Source organism: Anolis sagrei, chromosome 7 (genome assembly GCF_037176765.1).
Source record: "Anolis sagrei isolate rAnoSag1 chromosome 7, rAnoSag1.mat, whole genome shotgun sequence".
Lineage (NCBI taxonomy): Eukaryota > Metazoa > Chordata > Lepidosauria > Squamata > Dactyloidae > Anolis > Anolis sagrei.
The window spans coordinates 4,309,762-4,336,408 of NC_090027.1; the positions used below are offsets into that span (position 1 = coordinate 4,309,762).

The 26,647-nt window shown below is 45.9% G+C and overlaps 1 protein-coding gene across 12 annotated transcripts in view; it reads right to left on the reverse strand.

Annotated features, from left to right (window-relative positions):
- The window catches only part of ANK1 (ankyrin 1), a 324,523-nt gene that overhangs the window by 60,397 nt on the left and 237,479 nt on the right, over positions 1–26,647 (reverse strand). For 8 of the 12 annotated variants that reach the window (XM_067470650.1, XM_067470651.1, XM_067470649.1 and 5 more), the window contains 10 exons: positions 23,893–23,985; positions 20,082–20,154; positions 17,269–17,292; positions 13,093–13,173; positions 7,480–7,576; positions 6,040–6,121; positions 2,657–2,754; positions 2,304–2,528; positions 2,028–2,182; positions 22–233 (listed from right to left, as the gene is read on the reverse strand). In XM_067470650.1, coding sequence (XP_067326751.1) covers positions 22–233; positions 2,028–2,182; positions 2,304–2,528; positions 2,657–2,754; positions 6,040–6,121; positions 7,480–7,576; positions 13,093–13,173; positions 17,269–17,292; positions 20,082–20,154; positions 23,893–23,985 — 1,140 coding nt within the window. The remainder of the gene's footprint in view (positions 1–21; positions 234–2,027; positions 2,183–2,303; positions 2,529–2,656; positions 2,755–6,039; positions 6,122–7,479; positions 7,577–13,092; positions 13,174–17,268; positions 17,293–20,081; positions 20,155–23,892; positions 23,986–26,647) is intronic. The other 4 variants (XM_067470654.1, XM_067470652.1, XM_067470656.1 and 1 more) reach the window with 2 other exon arrangements.

A 26,647-nucleotide genomic window follows, 5' to 3' on the forward strand; every position in this document is an offset into this window, starting at 1 on the left:
AAGGAACTATCAGCTTGGTACCTGTAAAGCCAGCTTGACTTTTTTGGTGACGGCTGTTTCTGGGAACGTGGCCTGGACCAAGGGCACCAATGTGCTCTGCAGAGAGCCGCCTTCCGGACCAATCAGCTCACAGTCCTGGGACACGCGGGACATGACCACGAAGTAGAGGGGAAAGTCCGTGGTGATGATGCGGCAAATCCTCTTCTTTTCGAGTTCCTCGAGGCTCTCCAGCTCTGGAGAAAAGTGGCAGCATCAGAGAGTGGGAAAGTGTCCAAGCCAGGAATGGGGAGACCCAGGCCCCGGGGCCAGATGCGGCCCCTTGGACTCTTTCCTCAGGCCCTCCTCTCTCTCACCATCTTATCCTTCCTTCTCTCCTTTCCTCCTTCCCTCCCTCTTTCTCCCTTTCATTCCCTTCCACACTTTCATCTGTACTACCTTCTCCCTTCCCTTCCTCCTTCCATTCCATCCTTTCCTCCTTCCTTCCCTTTTGTCTTTCTTTCCTTCCCTCTTTCCTCCCTCCTTCCCTCTCCCTCTTTCTCCTTCCTTCCTTCCTTCCTTCCTTCCTTCCTTCTGTGCTTCCTTCCCTCTTTCGTCACTCCTTCCCTGTCTCCCTCTTTCTCCTTCCTTCCTTCCTTCCTTCCTTCCTTCCTTCCTTCCTTCCTTCCTTCCTTCTGTGCTTCCTTCCCTCTTTCGTCACTCCTTTTCTGTCTCCCTCTTTCTCCTTCCTTCCTTTCTTCTCTTCCTCCCTTTTGTATTTCCTTCCTCCCCTCTTTCGTCACTCCTTCCCTGTCTCCCTCTTTCTCCTTCCTTCCTTCCTTCCTTCCTTCCTTCCTTCCTTCCTTCCTTCCTTCTGTGCTTCCTTCCCTCTTTCGTCACTCCTTCCCTGTCTCCCTCTTTCTCCTTCCTTCCTTCCTTCCTTCCTTCCTTCCTTCCTTCCTTCCTTCCTTCCTTCTGTGCTTCCTTCCCTCTTTCGTCACTCCTTTCCTGTCTCCCTCTTTCTCCTTCCTTCCTTTCTTCTCTTCCTCCCTTTTGTATTTCCTTCCTCCCCTCTTTCGTCACTCCTTCCCTGTCTCCCTCTTTCTCCTTCCTTCCTCCCTCCCTCCCTTCCACCCTTCTCTTCCTCCCTTTTGTGCTTCCTTCCTCCCCTCTTTTGTCACTCCTTCCCTGTCTCCCTTTCTCCTTCCTTCCTTCCTTCCTTCCTTCCTTCCTTCCTTCCTTCCTTCCTTCCTTCCCTTTTTCTTCCTCCTTCCCTTCCTTCCATCTTTTTGTCTTTCCTTCTCTTTTATCTTTCCTTCTTTCTCTTTCCTTCCTCCTTCCCTCTTTCTCCTTCCATCCTTCCCTTCTTTCCTTTTGTCCTTCCTTCCTTCTTCCTTCCTTCCTTCCCTCCTTTCTTCCTTCCCTCTTCCTTTCCTTTTGTGCTTCCTTTTGTGCTTCCTTCCTCCCCTCTTTCGTCACTCCTTCCCTGTCTCCCTCTTTCTCCTTCCTTCCTTCCTTCTCTTTTTCCTTCCTCCTCCTTCCTTCCATCCTTTTGTCCTTCCTTCTCTTTTTTATTTCCTTCTTTCTCTTTCCTTCCTTCTTCCCTCTCCCTCTTTCTCCTTCCTTCCTTCCTTCCTTCCTTCCTTCCTTCCTTCCTTCCTTCTTCCTCCTTCCCTTCTTTCCATCCTTTTGTCCTTCCTTCTCTTTTGTCTTTCCTTCTTTCTCTTTCCTTCCTCCTTACCTCCCTCCTTACCTCCCTCCCTTACTTCCCCCTTTCTTCTTCTATCCTTCCATTCCTCCTCTTTGTCTTTCCTTCCTTCTCTCTTTCTTTACTGCTTCCCTTCCTTCCAGTTCTCTTAGCAGGGAGTGTTATTAGAATGTGGCTCCCAAGCTGGAAAGTTTGCCCTTGCCTGGTCTAAGCCATGAAAGCACGAATGCCTTGCCCTCAAGAAATACATCAGCACAACAGAAATGTAGCCTACCCCCTACTTATGCTAGAACTGGAGGCACTGGATGCCCACAAAGGTGCAAAATGCCCTCCCCACGCATACCTTCATCCATCCCGTTGAGGACCTGGTCCAGGTAGCTCTCTCCATAGCGGCTGCGGTGCTCCTTCCACACGGAGCCATTCTCGCTGCGCAGGATGACCAGCTCCCGGTCCCCGCGCCCATGCGAGGCAAAGTGAGGGATTTCCACAATTACAGGGCTGGAGGAGAATCAAAAAGTATTAATGACAGATATGAGTTCCACTATTAGAGGGGAATCTACTCATGTTATCAGGGAAGATGTTGGCCGCAAGCCGCTCCAGTGCGGAAACCAGCCTTTACCTGAGGAACTGTGCTCCGGCCGGGCCGAGTGCGATAATCCTGCTGGCCAGTCCTTCCTCCTCAGCCAAAGGGGGTGGCGCCGGAAGTTTCTGGGGCTTGACCAGGCGGCAGGTGATGCGCGTGGGCGCTGCACATGTCCGGGGTGGGATGATGACTCGGAGGCCGTTGTGCCTGCTGCCCCGCATTGATCCCCCACGAGCATCCACCATGAAACTTACAAGAAACCTGCCAGAGGAGCGGAGAGAATGGTAAGACTTAATGATCAAAGCGTAGACAACAAAGGCTTCCAAGAGTTTCAAGCTCACAACCAGAGAATTCCCTCAGAATCCCACTAATGTGAGGAAATCACCTACCCTGTGTGGACGGGGCTGGCCACTGGACTGATGTTGTCGGAGGTCTCCGTCGCAGGGCTGCTTGGGATGAGGGACTCTTCGTCAAATTCCTTGGAAGGCTAAATGGAAGATGGAGCCACATCTCGCATGAAAAACATAGACTTATACAACACCAATCCTTGGAGAAAGACAAGGCTGGAAGCACACCTTTGAACCAAAATTCACTCCAAAATTCTTTAGCAAATAAACAGTTTATTGAATAAACGCAAGCAGTATTAAAAAGGGTGAAAAAGGCAAGTAAAAGATTATGTAAGAAAGTCTAAAAACAATCCAAACCGACTGATAGGAAAATATAATCCATAAAGGAGAGCAGAATTGATTCTTAATTCCACAGCAAAATCCACAAATGCAAAGTCCTTAAAACCCACAGAGGAGAATGTCCAAAGTCTTTTAAAAATAAGTTGCATAGATCCACAACCCACAAAGAATTACACAGGAAAGAATTCACCAACAGCAACTTGAACATGAGTCTTGGGCAGAGAGTTCCATGAATCTTGACATGACATACATACAAGACTTGACCAGTAACCGATGTTGCGCTCACTGAAGGCAATGCTGTGAAAGCCCTATATTTATTCAAAAAGACCTACACAAAAATGCATTCTGATTCCCTTGAGAATTCTCCTTCAAATTCCTCTTTTCCCTTATCCTGACAGACCTTCAGACTCCCCCTTGCAGGTGGTGATCTTAACAGATTTGACCCCTTCTATCAAAGGTGATTCCTCCCAGTTGCCCTTTAACACATTCCTTTCACTTCCCTTATCTAGCAACCCAAGCTGGTTCCCATCAGACTGTCTGGAAACCATTCTATCATGAGATCTAACAATCCCAGAGTCTTCCAACTCCCTTTGCACTGCAGTTTGTTCTGTGCCCTCTTGTTCATTCACAATCCCCTGAGAATCTACATTAAAATAGTCCAGTCAGGTTTTCGCCCTGGCCATGGGACGGAGACAGTCCTGGTTGCCATTACAGATGAATTTAGTTGCCAGTCTGATAGCGGCGGATCAGCGCTACTGGTACTTCTCGACCTTACCGCAGCATTTGACACTGCTGACTACGATCTAACGATTCACCGTCTTGCCATGTCCAGAGTTCACGGTCAGGCCCTCAATTGGTTCAACTCATTCTTCCGAAACCGGAGCCAATGCGTGGAGTATATGGATCAAGTCTCTGAAAGATCTCTCCTCCTATGTGGGGTCCCCCAAGGTGCAATCCTCTCCCCTCTTCTCTTCAACATCTACGTTAGACCCCTTGCTAGTTTGGTTCAGAGTTTCGGCCTAGATTGCTATCAATATGCGGACGACACCCAACTCCTTCTGCACTCGGAGCCTGGAGCAACTTCAATACCAGACAATTTCACCTTATGTCTGGAGGCGCTGTCAAACTGGCTACGTGCTAGCAGACTGAAGGTGAACCCGGTGAAGACTTAGATTCTCTGGCATGACCGCTCGATAGGTCTGACCCATTTGCTACCCACCTTCGATGGTACTGCCCTATCTCTTTTGCCTACCGTTAAGAGCGTGGGTGTCATTTTGGATTCGCAGCTGACGATGGAAGCTCAGGTGGCTGCTGCCAGCAAACAGGCCTTTTTCCATCTACGACAAGCGAGGCAACGGGCACCCTCCCTATCTGACGAGGCTCTGGCAACTGTCATCCATGCCACGGTCACGTCTAGGCTGGACTATTGCAACGCCCTGTATGTGGGCCTTCCGATGTCTACGACCCGAAAGCTCCGTATTGTTCAGAATGTGGCAACAAGGCTACTCACAAGAACGCCCATGAAATGCCATAGAACACCAGTGTTGCGGCATTTGCATTGGCTTCCAACCAATTACTGTGGTCTATATAAGATGCTAGTTCTGACCTTTAAAATTCTTTACGGCCAGGGTCCATCGTACCTTAGGGACCGCCTCTCCTTCTCCCATCATCGGAGGTCGCAACGACAAGCCCAACGTGACTTAACTCTATATACCAGGTCCTAGAGAAGTGCACTTGGAAAGGACCAGGCGCAGGTGGGCTTTCTCTCTTTCTGCCCCTGCCTTATTGTGGGATTATTCCTTGCCGCCCTACATGAGAGCCATGTGTGACTTAGGGCCTTTTACTCTCGCACTTAAGACCTGGCTTTTCACTGGAGCTTTTGATCTATGTTAATTTTATCAATATCTGTATGTATGTATTTTTATCCTTTACAATTTAGGTTGTAAATCTCCTAGAGCAGTGTTTCTCAACCTGGGGGTCAGGACCCCTGGGGGGGGGGTCGTTAAGGGGTGTCAGAGGGGTCGCCAAAGACAATTGGAAAACACAGTATTTTCTGTTGATCATGGGGGTTCCGTGTGGGAAGTTTGGCCCAATTTTATCATTGGTGGAGTTCAGAATGCTCTTTGATTATAGGTGAACTATAAGTCCCAGCCACTACAACTCCCAAATGTCAAGGTCTATCCTCCCCAAACCGCACCAGTGTCCACATTTAGGCATATTGAGTATTCATGCCAAGTTTGGTCCAGATACATCAGTGCTCTCTGGATGTAGGTCAACTACAACTCCAAAACCCAAGGTCAATGCCCACCAAACCCTTCTAGTATTTTCTGTTGGTCATGGAAGCTCTGTAACGCAAGTTCGGTTCAATTCCATCATTGGTGGAGTTCATAATGCTCTTTTATATTGTAGGTGAACTATAAATCCCAGCAACTACAACTCCCAAATGCCAAAATCAACACTCCCCTCAACCCCACCAGTATCCAAATTTGGGCGTATCAAGTATTCGTGCCAAATGAATGAAAATACATCCTGCATATTGGATATTTACAAGATAATTCATAACAGGAGCAAAATTATAGTTGTGAAGTAGCAATGAAAATAATGTTATGGTTGGGGGTCACCACAACATAAGGAACTGTATTAAGGGGTCACGGCATTAGGAAGGTTGAGAAACACTGTCCTAGAGCATCTTGGATGGAGGGCGATTAATAAGTAATTAAATGATGATGATGAAAATCTAACATGGAAATCTCTGAAGGGTCCTGCTCTGAAGAAGATTGAACATAACCATAATCCTCGTCTTGAGGCACTGCAACAACCCCAGTCGGCTGAGCTCCTACAGACAGGTCTCTTCCCCATCAATCTCCACACATGCAGATACAAAAAACGTTATTTCCCAAGTATGATAAGAGAACAAGTCTGGTGCCAGGCAGGCTTCTCTGGGAAAGGAACTTCAGATACGATGAGCTGTAAACAAGTCCTGAATTGAGGTCATTACAAGCCTGGAATATGAAGGTGGGGGGACTCGGAGGATGAACCTGGTCAATAAATGAAGGGGTCAAAATTTGGCTAAGCCCAGTGCCCACCTGCTCTGGCTCTTCAGGCCGGATCAATACCGTCTCTGGCGTGACGCAAGGGATCCGTGGGATCGCTGGTGACTCTTCCCTCCTGAAAAGGCAAAGTGCAAAGAATGGCGAGAAGGAAATACTTTGATGTTACAGCATTCCGCGCAAATCCTGTGGACCCGGCACTCTGCCCTGCATAATGGGAACGGTCTCTTTTGGAAAGAAGGCTTCTGCGATGCTGAATACACATCCATTTCTAAAATATGTTCATGAGAAACTGCAGCCTTAAAAACACGACTAAAAACACAACTAAGTTGAAAAGTTCCGAAATGTGTTTATTCCAAAATATTCCAAAATCCAATGTGTTTATTCCATTGGAGTGGGTTTCCAACCAATTGTGTGTAGCCTGTTGTCGACCTTTGCAACCCAAAAGACAGTTGTATCTGTCAAGTAGGAAAATTAGGTACCACCTTAAAAAGTGTGGGGAGGCTAAATTAACTAATTTATGAGGCCATAAAGAAGACTCCAGCAAAAGCATTCCAGCGGGGAAGCATGCGGGGAATGCGGAAGTACTTCATCAGCGTCGCAGATGGACGATGGAAGCGACAGCTCCCCTGGTGGCCAGAAAAAGTTAAATAGCCTCTGTGTATGTCTGTATATGAGAGTGTTTGAGGACGGGGACATACGTAGGGATACCAAGGTACTTGTCTATAAAGCTATTGTCCTCCCAACCCTGCTCTATGCCTGTGAAACGTGGACTGTCTACAGACGTAACATGTAACTCCTGGAACGATTCCATCAGCGCTGCCTCCGGAGAATCCTGCAAATCTCTTGGGAAGACAGGCAGACAAACGTTAGCGTGCTGGAAGAAGCAAAGACCACCAGCACTGAAGCGATGGTCCTCCGCCATCAACTCCGTTGAACCTGCCACGTTGTCCGGATGCCCGACCACCGTTTCTCAAAGCAGTTGCTCTACTCCGAACTCAAGAACGGAAAACGGAATGTTGGTGGACAGGAAAAGGGATTGAAAGATGGGCTCAAAGCCAACCTTAAAAACTCTGGCATAGACACTGAGGACTGGGAAGCCCTGGCTCTTGACCGCTCCAGCTGGAGGTCAGCTGTGACCAGCAGTGCTGCAGAATTTGAGGAGGCACGAATGGAGGGCGAAAGGGAGAAGTGTGCCAAGAGGAAGGCGCCTTCCACCTGGAAACCAATGTCCTCACTGCGGAAGAAGATCCAGGTCAAGAATAAGGCTCCACAGCCACATACGGACCCACAATAATGTTGGAAGACAATCATCCTCGGAAAACGAGGGATCGCCTAAAGCATGTTTGTATGTCAAAAATTGGCATTGAATTTTTGCCATATATGTGTACAATGTGATCCGCCCTGAGTCCTTTGCGGGGTGAGGAGGAGGGCGGAATATAAAAGCTGTAAACAAACAAATAAATAATATCTTACGCATGATCCAGTTTGGGGACGAACTCCACGATTTCCCTCTCGTCGTCCTGATACTGATACTCCCGCCTGTGGGACTTGGGCCCAGGCAAGTCCTCTCCTGAAAAGAGACCAGGGTTGAAAACCATAGGACGGCGGGGGGATTGGGCCCATGGCCAAGTGGAACAGACTGACATAAGCACCGTCTAAAGCAAAGCAGCTCAGCGTTTCTTGGCAAAGGGAGAGCGGAAGAACATTAACCCTCCGGCTGCCCCAAACCCCGGCCTGAAAAGGGGGTGAAGGGCCCCGCTATCCACTACAAGGACAAAAACCAGTTTGGGGCCCAGTGCATATGGCGGTTGCTTTCCACTTGGCTGGATCCCTCATTTCTCCAGCGAGGTCTGAAGACTGCAAGAAACAAATGGGTAGCATCCACACAGTCCTAACCATGCCATGACTCCATCCTCCAAACATATCTATTCATAGCTTGGGATCTTTGCTGCACTATACGGCATACAACTGCACTGCATTTGAACTTGTAAGTTACCCCGAGTGCCGGTTTTGCTGGGGAAAGAGGGCCACAAATAAAATCGTCAACAGCAGTACAGGACGGCATGTGGTTTTACCTAACGATCTCCTCTCTAGGAATGTTCTAGGTCCACCAGGTAATGATATGCTACAATCCTGTCAGAAGTTACTGTGCACTCATGCTGGTCAAGATCTATCTCTGGGGATTTTCTAAGTTGTCCACTACTACTCTAAGGTACGAGGGTTGTCCGGAAAGTAAGGTTACAAGGGACGCAAGTCTCGCTGTGTAATGATCCTCTTTCCTGGTTTTGTGTGACACCAGGATATCAAATCATGCCTTAGTCTGCCCGGGCCTGTGCATACTTGATACAAGTGGAAATGGGAGCAATGAAGGGGCCAGGGTGAGGGATACGAGGTGTGAGGGAAAGAAACTGTCAGTTGGAATTTTGTTTTGTACCGCACTGTATGCAGAGGCGGCCCTAGATAATTTTCAATGGTAAGCAAACAGTATTTTGGCACAGCCCCCCCCCCCACTAATCACAGACATATAGATAGGAATGGACAAATTTTGGCCCTCCAGGTATTTTGGACCTGCTTGGGAAGGAAAAGGCAGCGATAGCAGGGAAGGAAGGGGAATATATTCCCCTCCTTTCCCCGCCAGGGTGAGGGATACGAGGTGTGAGGGAAAGAAACTGTCAGTTGGAATTTTGTTTTGTACCGCACTGTATGCAGAGGCGGCCCTAGATAATTTTCAATGGTAAGCAAACAGTATTTTGGCACAACCCCCCCCCCCCCACTAATCACACACATATAGATAGGAATGGACAAATTTTGGCCCACCAGGTATTTTGGACCTGCTTGGGAAGGAAAAGGCAGCGATAGCAAGGAAGGAAGGGGAATATATTCCCCTCCTTTCCCCGCCAGGGTGAGGGATACGAGGTGTGAGGGAAAGAAACTGTCAGTTGGAATTTTGTTTTGTACCGCACTGTATGCAGAGGCGGCCCTAGATAATTTTCAATGGTAAGCAAACAGTATTTTGGCACAACCCCCCCCCCCCCCCACTAATCACACACATATAGATAGGAATGGACAAATTTTGGCCCACCAGGTATTTTGGACCTGCTTAGGAAGGAAAAGGCAGCGATAGCAAGGAAGGAAGGGGAATATATTCCCCTCCTTTCCCCGCCAGGGTGGGGGATACGAGGTGTGAGGGAAAGAAACTGTCAGTTGGAATTTTGTTTTGTACCGCACTGTATGCAGAGGCGGCCCTAGATAATTTTCAATGGTAAGCAAACAGTATTTTGGTACAGCCCCCCCCCCCCCACTAATCACACACATATAGATAGGAATGGACAAATTTTGGCCCTCCAGGTATTTTGGACCTGCTTGGGAAGGAAAAGGCAGCGATAGAAAGGAAGGAAGGGGAATATATTCCCCTCCTTTCCCCGCCAGGGTGAGGGATACGAGGTGTGAGGGAAAGAAACTGTCAGTTGGAATTTTGTTTTGTACCGCACTGTATGCAGAGGCGGCCCTAGATAATTTTCAATGGTAAGCAAACAGTATTTTGGCACAGCCCCCCCCCCCCCACTAATCACAGACATATAGATAGGAATGGACAAATTTTGGCCCTCCAGGTATTTTGGACCTGCTTGGGAAGGAAAAGGCAGCGATAGCAAGGAAGGAAGGGGAATATATTCCCCTCCTTTCCCCGCCAGGGTGGGGGATACGAGGTGTGAAGGAAAGAAACTGTCAGTTGGAATTTTGTTTTGTACCGCACTGTATGCAGAGGTGGCCCTAGATAATTTTCAATGGTAAGCAAACAGTATTTTGGCACAGCCCCCCCCCCCCCCCACTAATCACACACATATAGATAGGAATGGACAAATTTTGGCCCTCCAGGTATTTTGGACCTGCTTGGGAAGGAAAAGGCAGCGATAGAAAGGAAGGAAGGGGAATATATTCCCCTCCTTTCCCCGCCAGGGTGAGGGATACGAGGTGTGAGGGAAAGAAACTGTCAGTTGGAATTTTGTTTTGTACCGCACTGTATGCAGAGGCGGCCCTAGATAATTTTCAATGGTAAGCAAACAGTATTTTGGCACAACCCCCCCCCCCCCCACTAATCACACACATATAGATAGGAATGGACAAATTTTGGCCCTCCAGGTATTTTGGACCTGCTTGGGAAGGAAAAGGCAGCGATAGCAAGGAAGGAAGGGGAATATATTCCCCTCCTTTCCCCGCCATCGCTGCCTTCTTCTTTCCGAGCAGGAGCCGGAGAGGGAGAGAAGCAGCAGGAGAAAAGAGAGGTGCACTGAGGGTGGCGAGGAAGGCCCTGGTGGCAGTGGCGAGGAGGAGGAGGAGGCGAAGGAAGAGGAAGAAGTAGCATCAGCAGCAGCATGAAGAAGGGAGCCGCCATGTTGCCGCCACATCCTCCAAGGACCTAACCAGTAGGGCTGGGTAACCACGGAAAAATTTGTTTCTAAACTCAATTCATTTTTAAGGGGTTTTTGCGTTTGTTTTTTTTTAAAGAATTCCGAAATTTTTCTTTTAAAAAGTTCGAAATATACGAAATTTCGGAAATTACGAAACAATTACGAATCGATTCGTTAATGGCGGACGCGATTGCGCAATACGCTAAAAAAACCTCCAAATGGGACAGGGGGAACTTCTGAAGCTTCCCTCTCCCTCTGTTGTTGACTGTTGGTGTGATAATTATATATTTTTTATCACTGATAAAACAAACAACAACTATAAAACTTGCACCAGACATACGGAAATAATAACGAAACGATTTCGAAACGATTTCGAACCAATTACGAAACAATTACGAAATAAATTGAAAAATTCGTTTCGATTTTTAGTTGCTCCTGCATGGCTCAATATCGGATCGTAAGCTAATTTAAATACGAATCAATAACAAATTACGAAATTAACGAACGAAACCGCCCAGCCCTACTAACCAGCCCCCTCCTTCCCCGCCACCTCCTCTGCCTCGCCTTTGCCTCAGGAGGAGGAAGCACCACTGCCCTCCTCCTCCTCCTCCCGGTGGACCATGTCTCCTGGCAGCAGCGCTTTCTCCTCCTGAGGCTAAGGCGAGGAAAAGGAGGGGGCTGGGTGCCCCCCCCCCCCGAGAAGGTGGCGGTGACATTGCGGCTCCCCTCTTTGCGCTGCTGCTGCTGCTTCTCAGTTGGGAGCAAGGCCAGTTCGGGTACCCACTGCTGTGCGAGCACGACTGGGGCATTTACAAAGGCGCCTCAAGGGACCGCCTCTCCCCCTCCCAACCCCAGAGATCCCTCCATTCTGAGGACCAATATCTATTGGAAATTCCCAGTGTCAAGACCTTGCGTCTAACAGCAACCAGGCGCAGAGCCTTTCCAGCAGTGGCACCATCACTCTGGAACATTCTGCCACCTGAAGTCCGTGCCTTGCGGGACTTCTCAGCTTTCCGCAGGGCATGGAAGACATACCTGTTTCAACGGGCCTTTGATCTCTGATATTGCTGTTTTTAAATTGTGTTCGATTTTAGCCTGTTCTTGTAAGCCGCTCCGAGCCCCAGGGGAGTGGCGGCATATAAGTTTGAATAATCAATAAATAAATAAATAAGAGCACCCCTGGGCAAAATCAACTATACCACAAATGCTTACTTTGCGTAATGGGTTGTATGCTTTTAGAAATAAAGCCTTCCCACTCTGTTCGCGATTTCTTTGCCAGAAAGCCAGAAAATTTTCTCAGGGGAAGTTGGCATCACTGCCATGTAGCGGGAACCCAACAGAAGCAAACGAGCACTTCCAATCGTCAGTAGCTCATCGACTGGCATTGTGGTGAAGGTTAGATGAGTGTCCTCATTCCGTTTCCTTCCAAGTGCGAAGTTCACACTGTAATACACTACCTAAATGCTAAGGGCATGAACGCAGCTGTGATTCATGGCAAAATCGTTTCAGTTTATGGAGAGGATGTAATGTTAAGACAGCATGTGTCAAAATAGATAAAGAATATATTGTGAGACCATGAAGAAACTTTGCAGAGACATCCAAAACAAACATCGTGGGATGCTGATGGCGGGGGCCTTTCTCCTTCGTGACAATGCTCGTCTGCACACCACTCATGCAACACAAGAGTTGCTGACTTAATTGGATTGGGATGTTTGAAGCCACCCCTCTCACAGCCCTGATCTCGCACCCAGGGACTATCATCTGTTCACTTAACTGAAGGAACACTTGGGTGGAAAACACTTTTCCGATGAGGTGAAAATCAAAGTGACGAACTGGCTGAAAAAAGCTGTGGGAAACTTCTATGACATAGGCATCAAAAACTCATCCCAGGGATGACAAAATATATCAAACTGAATGGTGATCATGTGGGAAAATAATGCAATCCCTATGCTACAATCCATGTAAGTTTGATTAAAATCAATTCATTCTTTGTATTTGAAAAAAAATAATCTTGTAACGTCGAAGGCTTTCATGGCTGGAATCAATAGGTTCTTGTGGGGTTTTTTCGAGCTATATGGCCATGTTCTCCTGAAAATGCCTCTAGAACATGGCCATATAGCCCGAAAAAAACCCCATAAGAACCTATAATCTTGTAACCTTACTTTCCGGATAACCTTCGTATATGCAACAATCCTGCCAGAAGTTACCGTGGATTCAAACTGGCAAAGATCTATCTCTGGGGATTTTCTAAGTCATCCACGTCAACTTTAAGGTAACTTCTGAGGCAGTTGTTCATTTGGCATTATCCACAGCCTTGCTTCCCATGATACATGCATGAGGTGGGGAAATTACATGGGTTTAGCCTCTGAAACATGTCACAGGCTGCATCTGCTCCCAAACCAGACGTATCCTGAAATCTGCATACGTTTTGCAAACTCATTCTAAGGCAAGACGAGAACGCCGACGGGTGTGCCCCCAGTTTGAAAGAGAAGGGGTTCCTGGCACCTGCCTAGCTAGCTAGGTATTGTAACGTGTGTATTCCCAATGACTTCAGAGACAGGTGGGGGTTGCTTACAGCCTGCCCACCTCTGGGGAACACACTATTTAAATATATAAATATATATATATGTTAACCTCCCATCAAACACATTTTGGGTTTAAAAATGTAAATGCTTACCAAGCCCTTCTGAACAGAGGCAAAGGTGGCTGAGCTGTTGTACCAGAGTAGCAACCCCTCTTTCAATGCACCTTGACCTCTCTGGAAAAAACATCCTCTGGTTCTTATATTGAAGAGTGCTATTGGTCAGGCCGGGGCTGGGGCAGGGGCTGTCCTTCCAAGCGGCGGGCATCCATCCATTCACTCATCCATCCATTCCCTCCCCACGAGGAGACTACACAGTGTCCAGGGCAAAGGGAGGGACACACTACGAGGGGCGTCCATTAAAGGTTTCCCCTGACCCACTTCTATTCATCACAGGACGCTGAAACTGCCCATGTGTCATGATAGACGTCTCTATGGGTGACGTGCCAATTGACAACTCAGAACGGAGAACGGTCTTGATGTGACAGGTGATGAAATGGAGTGAGGTTGGAGAATGGACTCAGCGGAGTACAGAGCAGTCCTCAAGTTCCTTTCCTTGAAAGAACGCACACTAAAGGAGACGTTTGATGAGATGAAAGAGGTTTCTGGTGAGGATTTCCCTTCATATGATGGAGTCGAGAATGGGCATTGTCAGTCCCAATGTGGTTGGACTTGTAGTTTGAAGCCATTGTTCCGCGTCCTAGTCTCCAGGGAAGCAGAAAACAAGCTTGCTCCCTCCTCCCTGTGGCTTCCTCTCACATATTTATACATGGCTATCATATCTCCTCTCAGCCTTCTCTTCTTCAGGCTAAACATGCCCAGCTCCTTAAGCCGCTCCTCGTAGGGCTTGTTCTCCAGAGCCTTGATCATTTTAATCACTCTCCTCTGGACACATTCCAGCTTGTCAATATCTCTCTTGAATTGTGGTGCCCAGAGTTGGACACAATATTCCAGGTGTGGTCTAACCAAAGCAGAATAGAGCATGGGGAGCATGACTTCCCTGGATCTAGACACTAGGCTCCTATTGATGCAGGACAAATCCCATTGGCTTTTTTTGCTGCCACATCACATTGTTGGCTCAAGTTAAACATGAGCCAACAATGTGATGTGGCGGCAAAAAAAGCTGAGAGGGGATATGATAGCAATGTATAAATATGTGAGAGGAAGCCACAGGGAGGAGGAGGGAGCAAGCTTGTTTTCTGCTTCCCTGGAGACTAGGACGCAAGGGAACAATGGCTTCAAACTACAAAAGAGGAGATTCCATCTGAACATGAGGAAGAACTTCCTGACTGTGAGAGCCGTTCAGCAGTGGAACTCTCTGCCCCGGAGTGTGGTGGAGGCTCCTTCTTTGGAAGCTTTAAAACAGAGGCTGGATGGCCATCTGTCAGGGGTGATTTGAATGGAATATTCCTGCTTCTTGGCAGGGGGTTGGACTGGATGGCCCATGAGGTCTCTTCCAACTCTTCGATTCTATGATTCTATGATTCTATGACTTTAGTGGAAACAGCTCCAATTCCAGGGTGCCCCCACTCCGCTATTGATGAACACACCATCCAGCAAGTGGAGGTTGCCATTTTGCATGTAACCATTCACCACCGAGCCAAAAATGTCAAGATGAGTGTTGGGTCGGTAGAAAAAAATCACCCAAGACCACCTTCCCATGCATAAGATCTCCACTCGTTGGGTCCTCTGGCTGCTCACACCTTTCCAGAAGCAGGAACAAGTCGAATGCTCTCAGGCTCTCGACAATGATGTGCCATGGAAACCAGGAGGACTTTTCCAACATATTGATCACACAGGGTGAAAGCTGGGTCCATCACTCTGATCCTGAGACTCAAGTCCAGTCGATGCAATGGAAGCATCCTGACTCACCGCCTCCAAAGAAGGCATGCGCCCAACTCTCAGCAGGAAAGGTCATGCTCACAGGATTTTGGGACCAGCACGGAGTAGGATTGATGAATTTCCTATCAAAGGATCCCATGATCACTGGGGCAGACTTGGCTTCACTGCTGCGGAAATTGCAGGAGGCCATCTAAACCAAGAGATAATGTGGCATGCTCCCCAAAGGTGTCCCAGTTCACAACTCCCATGTTGTCCAAATGGAAGAAGCATGCTCCGGTGGCTTTGACATTCTTCCACATCCCCCTTATCCACTTGACCTCGTACCATTGGACTTCCACCTCTTTCAACAAGGACGTTATTGGGTTGTTGTAGGTTTTTTCGGGCGATATGGCCATGTTTTAGAGTTATTTTTGAAGGGCAAGCATTTCTCAGATGACGAGACTCTGATTTCTGAAATCACCGCATGGCTTTTGGAGCAACCTTTCAACTTCTACAAGCGAGGTGTTTACAGTTGCTTAACAAGATGAGAGGAGTGTGTGTCTCTTGAGCAGTGGTTCTCAACCTGGGGTCCCCAGATGTTTTTGGCCTACAACTCCCAGAAATCCTAGCCAGTTTACCAACTGTTAGGATTTCTGGAAGTTGGAGGCCAAAAACATCTGGGGACCCCAGGTTGAGAACCACTGTGTTAGGATTTCTGGAAGTTGGAGGTCAAAAACATCTGGGGACCCCAGGTTGAGAACCACTGTGTTAGGATTTCTGGAAGTTGGAGGCCAAAAACATCTGGGGACCCCAGGTTGAGAACCACTGTGTTAGGATTTCTGGAAGTTGGAGGTCAAAAACATCTGGGGACCCCAGGTTGAGAACCACTGTGTTAAGATTTCTGGATGTTGGAGGCCAAAAACATCTGGGGACCCCAAGTTGAGAACCACTGTGTTAGGATTTCTGGAAGTTGGAGGCCAAAAACATCTGGGGACCCCAAGTTGAGAACCACTGTGTTAGGATTTCTGGAAGTTGGAGGCCAAAAACATCTGGGGACCCCAGGTTGAGAACCACTGTGTTAGGATTTCTGGAAGTTGGAGGTCAAAAACATCTGGGGACCCCAGGTTGAGAACCACTGTGTTAGGATTTCTGGAAGTTGGAGGCCAAAAACATCTGAGGACCCCAGGTTGAGAACCACTGTGTTAGGATTTCTGGAAGTTGGAGGCCAAAAACATCTGGGGACCCCAAGTTGAGAACCACTGTGTTAGGATTTCTGGAAGTTGGAGGCCAAAAACATCTGGGGACCCCAGGTTGAGAACCACTGTGTTAGGATTTCTGGACGTTGGAGGCCAAAAACATCTGGGGACCCCAGGTTGAGAACCACTGTGTTAGGATTTCTGGACGTTGGAGGCCAAAAACATCTGGGGACCCCAGGTTGAGAACCACTGTGTTAGGATTTCTGGAAGTTGGAGGCCAAAAACATCTGGGGACCCCAGGTTGAGAACCACTGTGTTAGGATTTCTGGAAGTTGGAGGCCAAAAACATCTGGGGACCCCAGGTTGAGAACCACTGTGTTAGGATTTCTGGAAGTTGGAGGCCAAAAACATCTGGGGACCCCAGGTTGAGAACCACTGTGTTAGGATTTCTGGAAGTTGGAGGTCAAAAACATCTGGGGACCCCAGGTTGAGAACCACTGTGTTAAGATTTCTGGAAGTTGGAGGCCAAAAACATCTGGGGACCCCAGGTTGAGAACCACTGTGTTAGGATTTCTGGAAGTTGGAGGCCAAAAACATCTGGGGACCCCAGGTTGAGAACGACTGCTCTAGATGGTGGCACCCATGGAGAGAAAAAGGAATCAGAAGTGGGCTCTCCATCCACAGGAAGTGGGTCAGGGGGAATCTTTCATGAACGCCCCTCGTAAGTGCTGACCAAGACTTTGGGAGGGTGGGGCGCCTCCCCACAGGCAACCTCTAAGCAGGGGTCCCATCCCCCCACCCAGTTGCTGCCAGTAGGAAAGGCTTTTGGGGTGGGCCAGAAGGGGTGGTATAGGAGGTGGAGAAGGGAGGACCAAGGCTTGAGGAGCAGCAGTGAGAAGCCAGAGCTTTGCGGAGCAAAAGAAGACCAGCTTGTCTTAGGGGAAGGGGCGCAAACCCAGAGCTACGGTGACCCAATGAACCCGCCCCACACCTGACTCCCCCCCCCCCCGAGTGCCTTTCGTTTGCAGGTTGTGCCGGCTGGTGCATAGCAGCAATGGGATGGTGTCCGGTCATGCAGCTCCCCTTCCCCGCCCAACCTCCCCCAGCTTGGCGAGTGGGCAACGGGGCCCACCGGGAGCCACGCGTGGCATGGGATGGAGACGCGCGAGGCCCGGGCGGCCCCACCGTGGGTGGAATGGGGCAAGATGGGAAAGGCGGGTAAGCCAAGCCCACAGCAACAACACACAGTTCGTACCCAGGAGAGTTACGTGAGCCGTGCCTGGAAAGCAAGAAAGAAAAGGAGATTTGAACTAACTGGCTCAAAACAGGGGAGGCCAATGGCGGGCAAGTGGCACCAACGCAACCAGGGTCAAAGGAGGGTTGAGAGGTGCCCAACGGCAAAGCCTTGCCAGGGAGTCTCTCTCCAAGGTGGACTGGCAAGGGGCATGTTTCTAAACCAGATAGGAAAGGAGATTGCCATTCCCATTCAGGGAAGGGAAGTCTCACTTCATCAAATGCTGGAAAGTGAGTGCAGGCCACGGGTCACATGGACTATATGGCCATGTTCTAGAGGCATTCTCTCCTGACATTTCGCCTGCATCTATGGCAAGCATCCTCAGAGGTAGTGAGGTCTGTTGGAAGTAGGAAAATGGGTTTATATATCTGTGGAATGACCAGGGTGGGACAAAGAACTCCTATCTGTTGGAGCTAGGTGTGAATGTTTCAACTCACCACCTTGATTAGCATATAATGGCCTGGAAGTGCCTGGGGCAATCTTTTGTTGAGAGGTGATTAGATGTCCTTGTTTGTTTCCTCTCTGTTGTTTTGCTGTTGTAATTTTAGAGTTTTTTAAAATACTGGTATAAAAATTAATACTATTTTATGGAGTGTTCTTAAATGATGAAGTCGCCATGGTGTTTTTTTTGTTTTGTTTTTTTTTGTCGTGTCAGGAGCAACTTGAGAAACTGCAAGTCGCTTCTGGTGTGAGAGAATCGGCCGTCTGCAAGGACGTTGCCCAGGGGACGCCCGGATGATTTGATGTTTTTATCATCCTTGTGGGAGGCTTCTCTCATGTCCCCGCATGAGGAGCTGGAGCTGATAGAGGGAGCTCATCCGCCTCTCCCCGGATTTGAACCTGTGACCTGTCTTCAGTCCTGCCGTCACAGGGGTTTAACCCACTGCGCCACTGGTGGCTCCACACCATGATAGAGCCATGGTGGTGCAGCGGGTTAAACCGCTGAGCTGCTGAACCAACTGACCAAAAAGTTGGCAGTTCAAATCCAGGGAGCAGGGTAAGTTCCCGCTGTTAGCCCTAGCTTTTGCCAACCTAGCAGTTCAAAAACATGCAAGTGTGAGTTGATCAATAGGAACCGTTTTGGCAGGAAGGTAACGGCACTCCGTGCAGCCATGCTGGCCACATGACCTTGGAGGTGTCTACGGACAACACCGGCTCTTTGGCTTAGAAATGGAGATGAGCACCAGAGTCCCAGAGTCGGACACGACTAGACTTAACGTCAAGGGGAAACCTTTGCGTTTACCTTTAAAATAATTATATGTTTTGATTATGTGGTATAGCAATGTTGTAACCTGTATAGAGCTACTAGCTGTCCCTTTCCACGCGTTGCTGTGGCCCAGCCTGTGTAGATGTGTTTTGTGGGTGTGTATATGTGTGTGTGGCTGGATGGCCCTTTGTCAGGAGGGCTTTGATTATGTTTTCTTGCCCTGGTGAAGGGAATTGGACTGGATGGCCTTAAGGCAGTATTTCTCAACCTGGGAAGTCAAGACCCCGGGGGGGGGGGGGAGGTCACCAGGGGGGTGTCAGAAGGGTCACCAAAGACCACCAGAAAACGCAGTATGTTCTGTTGGTCATGGGGGTTCTGTGTGGGGTGTTTGGCCCAATTCCATCATTGTTGGGGTTCTGAGTCCTCTTTGATTGTAGGTGAACTATACATTCTAGTAACTACAACTCCCAAATGACAAGGTCTATTTACCCCAAACTCCATCTGTGTTTATATTTGGGCATATTGAGTATTCGCGGCAAGTTTGGTCCAGATCCATCATAGTTTGAGTCCACAGTACTCTCTAGATGTAGGTGATCTACAATTCCAAAACTCAAGGTCAATGCCCACCAAACCTTTCTAGTAGGCTTGGGCAATCCATGGTTCTAAATGGTTCTAAAGTACTTACAAAACTAAAGTTCTGGTGGTGAAAATTTCAGAACTCTAACAAAACTTTCAAAATTTAATTATTATTTCATTATTGGTGATTTTAATAACAGAACCAAATAGGAATTGCCATTTATTATGAAATTTTGAGAGTTTTGTTAGAGTTCTGAAATTTTCACCACCAGAACTTTAGTTTTGTAAGTACTTTAGAACCATTTGGAACCATGGATTGCCCAAGCCTACTTTCTAGTGTTTTCAGGGGAATCCTGTGTGCCAAATTTGGTTCAATTCCATTGTTGGTGGAGTTCAGAATGCTCTTTGATTATAGGTGAACTATAAATCCCAGCAACTACAACTCCCAAATGACAAAATCATAATTTTTTGAGTGATGGTCACTCCTTGTGTTGTGAGATGTTTTGTTGCCAAATTTGGTGTGATTTCTTTCTTTGGTTCTTTTGTTTTTAAGGTACTCATTATGCACAGAGCATTTAGATAGATAGATAGATAGATAGATAGATAGATAGATAGATAGATAGATGAGGAAGGGTGGATAAGACATTATATGGCCTTATGTGCTGCCTTGCTTGGCAGCAAAATGCCTCGGGGTTGCTCAGAGCCGTCTTCCCGGGATTTAGGGAAGGAAAAGACCAGGGAAAGGGAGAAACCAGGGCATCTCGTCAAGCAGGAAGGAAAAAAGGGTTGGAAATATTCTGCTTCCCTTCGACATAACACTTGCACCCTTGGAACAAAACACCCTGCAAAGCTAGCAAAGAGGAAAATATTTGCAAGGATCGTCTCAAGAACAACATTTTCGGAGAGCGGGGCAATTTCTCGGATGCCCTTCAAGGATCTCCCTCCTCGGAGATCCTCCAAGAAGGGGGAAATGACCTCTTCCAGAACTCACCTTCATCCTCGGAAACGTCCAGGATTTCGTCCACCGTCTCTGGGAAACTCATGCGGTGCTTGTCACTCAATGGCTGCAAGAAGCAAAAAGTCAGAGGAGGGCAGACCCCGGGGACCCCTTCATATTATTATTATTATTATTATTATTATTATTATTATTATTATTATTATTTGGAACACAACAAGATGAGTCCACAGCAGACACTCTGCTAACTGTTGAATTGGATCACACGTCGGACACTTCCCAAGTGTCTAGGACTACGTGATGTATCAGTGAATAATGCTTGCAGATCCCAGTAAGGTGGCTTTTTCCAGCTGGCAGATGGTAATCTTGTCAGTGCCGATTGTGTTTAAGTGCAGGCCAAGGTCTTGAGGCACTGCACCTAGTGTGCCAATCACCACTGGGACCACCTTGACTGGTTTGTGCCAGAGTCTTTGCAGTTCGATTTTTAAATCCTCATATAGTGTCAGCTTTTCCAGTTGCTGATTACTATTATTATTATTATTATTATTATTATTATTATTATTATTATTCCCCATGCTGTGCAGTCCTGGGAGTTGTAGTTTCCCAAGGTTCCTATCCTTCTCTTGGAGCATTTACACTATAGACAACGAGATTGGTACACAGCAAACAAGATCACTATGATAGCTGTTGTATTGGGTCACATATTGGACATTATTATTATTATTATTATTATTATTATTATTATTATTCTCCATGCTGTGCAGTCCTGGGAGTTGTGGTTTTCCAAGGTTCATATCCTTCTCTTGGAGCATTTACACTATAGACAACAAATCAGTACACAGCAAACAAGATCATTATGCTGGTTGTTGTACTGGGTCACACGTCGGACATCATCATCATCATCATCATCATCATTATTATTATTATTATTAGTCTCCATGCTGTGCAGTCCTGGGAGTTGTAGTTTCCCAAGGTTCATATCCTTCTCTTGGAGCATTTACACTATAGACAACAAGATTGGTACACAGCAAACAAGATCATTATGCTAACTGTTGTATTGGGTCACACGTCGGACATTATTATTATTATTATTATTATTAGTCTCCATGCAGTGCAGTCCTGGGAGTTGTAGTTTCCTAAGGTTCATATCCTTCTCTTGGATCATTTACACTATAGACAACAAGATTGCTACTGAGCAAACAAGATCATTATGCTAGCTGTTGTATTGGGTCACATGTCGGACATTATTATTATTATTATTATTATTATTATTATTATTCTCCATGCTGTGCAGTCCTGGGAGTTGTAGTTTCCCAAGGTTCACATCCTTCTCTTGGAGCATTTACACTATAGACAACAAGATTTGTACACAGCAAACAAGATCATTATGCTACCTGTTGTATTGGGTCACACGTCCAACATTATTATTATTATTATTATTATTATTATTATTATTTGATAGACAGCAAGATTGGAACACAGATCACTATACTAGCTGTTGTATTGGGTCACACGTCTGACATTATTATTATTATTATTATTATTATTATTATTATTATTTGATAGAAAAATTGGTACACAGCAAACAAGATCACTATGCTAGCTGTTGTATTGGGTCACACGTCAGACATTATTATTATTATTATTATTATTATTATTATTCTCCATGCTGTGCAGTCCTGGGAGTTGTAGTTTCCCAAAGTTCATATCCTTCTCTTGGAGCATTTACAATATAGACAACAAGATTAGTACACAGCAAACAAGATCATTATGCTAGCTGTTGTATTGGGTCACATGTCGGACATTATTATTATTATTATTATTATTATTATTATTCTCCATGCTGTGCAGTCCTGGGAGTTGTAGTTTCCCAAGGTTCACATCCTTCTCTTGGAGCATTTACACTATAGACAACAAGATTGGTACACAGCAAACAAGATCATTATGCTACCTGTTGTATTGGGTCACACGTCCAACATTATTATTATTATTATTATTATTATTATTATTTGATAGACAGCAAGATTGGAACACAGATCACTATACTAGCTGTTGTATTGGGTCACACGTCTGACATTATTATTATTATTATTATTATTATTATTATTATTATTTGATAGAAAAATTGGTACACAGCAAACAAGATCACTATGCTAGCTGTTGTATTGGGTCACACGTCAGACATTATTATTATTATTATTATTATTATTATTCTCCATGCTGTGCAGTCCTGGGAGTTGTAGTTTCCCAAAGTTCATATCCTTCTCTTGGAGCATTTACAATATAGACAACAAGATTAGTACACAGCAAACAAGATCATTATGCTAGCTGTTGTATTGGGTCACATGTCGGACATTATTATTATTATTATTATTATTATTATTATTATTCTCCATGCTGTGCAGTCCTGGGAGTTGTAGTTTCCCAAGGTTCACATCCTTCTCTTGGAGCATTTACACTATAGACAACAAGATTGGTACACAGCAAACAAGATCATTATGCTACCTGTTGTATTGGGTCACACGTCCAACATTATTATTATTATTATTATTATTATTATTATTTGATAGACAGCAAGATTGGAACACAGATCACTATACTAGCTGTTGTATTGGGTCACACGTCTGACATTATTATTATTATTATTATTATTATTATTATTTGATAGAAAAATTGGTACACAGCAAACAAGATCACTATGCTAGCTGTTGTATTGGGTCACACGTCAGACATTATTATTATTATTATTATTATTATTCTCCATGCTGTGCAGTCCTGGGAGTTGTGGTTTCCCAAAGTTCATATCCTTCTCTTGGAGCATTTACAATATAGACAACAAGATTAGTACACAGCAAACAAGATCATTATGCTAGCTGTTGTATTGGGTCACACGTCAGACATTATTATTATTATTATTATTATTATTATTATTATTTAATAGACAACAAGATTGATACACAGCAAACAAGATCACTATGCTAGCTGTTGTATTGGGTCACACGTCAGACATTATTATTATTATTATTATTATTATTTGATAGACAACAAGATTGGTACACAGCAAACAAGATCACTATGCTAGCTGTTGTATTGGGTCACACATTCAACCCTTCCCAAGTGTCTAGGACTGTGTGATGTATTATTATTATTATTATTATTATTATTATTATTATTATTATTTGATAGACAACAAGATTGGCACACAGCAAACAAGATCACTATGCTAGCTGTTGTATTGGGTCACACATTGGACCCTTCCCAACTGTCTAGGACTGTGTGATGTATTATTATTATTATTATTATTATTATTATTATTATTATTATTATTATTTGGTATACAACAAGATTGGCACACAGCAAACAAGATCACTATGCTAGCTGTTGTATTGGGTCACACATTGGACCCTTCCCAAGTGTCTAGGACTGTGTGATGTATTATTATTATTATTATTATTATTATTATTATTATTATTATTATTATTATTATTATTATTTGATAGACAACAAGATTGGCACACAGCAAACAAGATCACTATGCTAGCTGTTGTATTGGGTCACACGTTGGACCCTTCCCAAGTGTCTAGGACTGTGTGATGTATTGGGGAATAATTTATGCAGATCCCAGTAGGGTGACCTTTTGCAGCTGACAGGTGGTGATTTTGTCAGCACCAATTGTTTTTAAGTGCAGGCCAAGGTCCTTAGGCACTGATCACCACTGGGACCACCTTGACTGGCTTGTGCCAGAGTCCTTGCAGTTCGATCTTTGAATACTTGGGGCTAAAGCAATGCATTGAAACTCTTGCATACATATGTAACACCGCGGGGCACACCCGGACGTGGAACTCACCACAAAGCTGGTCTCCTCAGTGACGATTTTGAGGACGTCGGTGACGGAAATGTAGCCCAGTCGCTTGGCAATGGCCAGAGGGGTTGCCCCGTTCTGCAGAGAGAAAGAGGAAAGAGTCCCTTAGCGAAACCGAGGCCAGTTTGGCTCCAGGGCTCTCTGCAACTCCAGCGTTTCCTTTTTTAACATGCCCTTAAGAGTATTGTCGAAGGCTTTCATGGCCGGAATCACTGGGTTGTTGTAGATTTTTCCAGGCTATATGGCCATGTTCTGGTGGCAATTTTTCTCCTGACGTTTCACCTGCATCTATGGCAAGCATCCTCTGAGGTAGTGAGGTCTGTTGGAAGTAGGAAAAATGGGTTTATATATCTGTGGAATGACCAGGGTGAAACAAAGGACTTTTGTCTGCTGGGGCTAGGTGTGAATGTTTCAGCTGATCACCTTGATTAGCATTCAATGGCTTGGAAGTGCCTGGGGGGAATCTTTTGTTGAGAGTGGACACAGCATATTATTTGAGAACACAGAAGTGCTAGACCACTCTCACAACCACCATGTCAGACTACACAGAGAAGCCATTGAAATCCACAAGCATGTGGACAATTCCAACAGAAAGGAAGAAACCTTGAAAATGAACAAAATCTGGCTACCAGTATTAAAAAACTCAAAAATTACAACAACAAAACAACAGAGGAGAAGCAAACAGGCACATAAAATCACTCTCAACAAAAGATTCCCCCCAGGCACTTCCAAGCCATTGAATGCTAATCAAGGTGATCAGCTGAAACATTCACACCTAGCTCCAACAGACAAGAGTCCTTTGTCCCACCCTGGTCATTCCACAGATATATAAACCCAATTTTTCCTATTTCCAACAGACCTCACTACCTCTGAGGATGCTTGCCATAGATGCAGGCGAAACGTCAGGAGAAAAATTGCCTCCAGGACATGGCCATATAGCCCGGAAAAACCTACAACAACCCATGCCCTTAAGACTTTCAATCTGGCCTGCATAAATTATACAAATTTGCATAAATTATACAAATTTGGGTGCTGGAACAGAACTTGGTAAATCCAGTTTCTGGACTCCACTGAGCCATAAAACCCCTTATTGACCCTAGGCCAGACTCCCTTCCTTTTAACTTAACCTAACACATGGATTCATTGAGAGGATCGAGATGGGAGATTGACAGCTGTGGGTGGAAGCTTTGATATGTATGACTCCCGAATCTCTGCAGAGGAAAGCCAAAGTTCTGAAGGAGTTCATTCAGGTCACGAAAGCCTGGCTTCTTTGAACCCCTGCAAATCTTACTCAATCACTTTGGATTCTGGACATTTAAAAATACACCAAGACCCCTCTACCCACGGAACCCATATCCACTGTTCTCCGTGGACACAAACTGGGATCTCGGTAAATAATGGCAATGGGACACCGAATTTAGCCAGCTACCTGAGATGAGGAACCGTTTGATAACATGCCCCAGGTCCAGTCCTGATCAATATCTTGATTAATGACTAAGATCAGTGTTTCTCAACCTTGGGGTCGGGACCCCTGCGGGGGGTCGCGAGGGGGTGTCAGAGGGGTCGCCGAAAACCATCAGAATATACAATATTTTCTGTTTGTCATGTGGATTCTGTGTGGGAGGTTTGGCCCAATTCTGTCATTGGTGGGATTCAGAATGCTCTTTGATTGTATGTGAACTATAAATTCCAGCACTACAACTCCCAAATATCAAGGTGTATTTTCCCCAAACTCCATCTATGTTCACATTTGCGCACATGGGAGTATTCATGCCAAGTTTGGTCCAGATCCATTATTGTTTGAGTCCACGGTGCTTTCTGGGTGTAGGTGAACTACAACTCCAAAACTCAAGGTCAATGCCCACCAAGCCCTTCCAGGGTTTTCTGTTGGTCATAGGGGTTCTATGTGGGAAGTTTGGTCTAATTCTGTCATTGGTGGGGTTCAGAATGCTCTTTGATTTTAGGTGAACTATAAATCCCAGCAACTACAACTCCCAAATAGCAAGGTCTATTTTCCCCAAACTCCATCTGTGTTCACATTTGGGCATATGGAGTATTCATGCCAAGTTTGGTCCAGATCCATCATTGTTTGAGTCCACAGTGCTCTCTGGATGTAGGTGAACTACAATTCCAAAGCTCAAGGTCAATGCCCACCAAGCTGTTCCAGGGTTTTCTGTTAGTCATGGGAGTTCTGTGTGGCCAAGTCTGGTTCAATTCCATCATTGGTGGAGTTCAGAATGCCCTTTGATTGTGGGTGAACTATAAATCCCAGCAACTACAACTCCCAGATATCAAGGTCTATTTTCCCCAAACTCCATCTGTGTTCACATTTCGGCATATTGAGTATTCATGCCAAGTTTGGTCCAGATTCATCATTGTTTGAGTCAACAGTGCTCTCTGGGTGTAGGAGAACTACAACTCCAAAACTCAAGGTCAATGCCCACCAGGGTTTCTGTTGGTCATGGGGGTTCTGGGTGGGAAGTTTGGTCCAATTCTGTCGTTGGTGGGGTTCAGAATGCTCTTTGATTGTACGTGAACTATAAATCCCAGCAACTACAACTCCCAAATGACAAAATCAATCCCCCCCTCAACTCCACCAGTATTCTAATTTGAGCATATTGGGTATTTGTGCCAAATTTGGTTCAGTGAATGGAAATGCATCCTGCATATCAGATATTTACAGTATGATTCATAACAGTAGCGAAATTACAGTTATGAAGGAGCAACAAAATCAATGTTA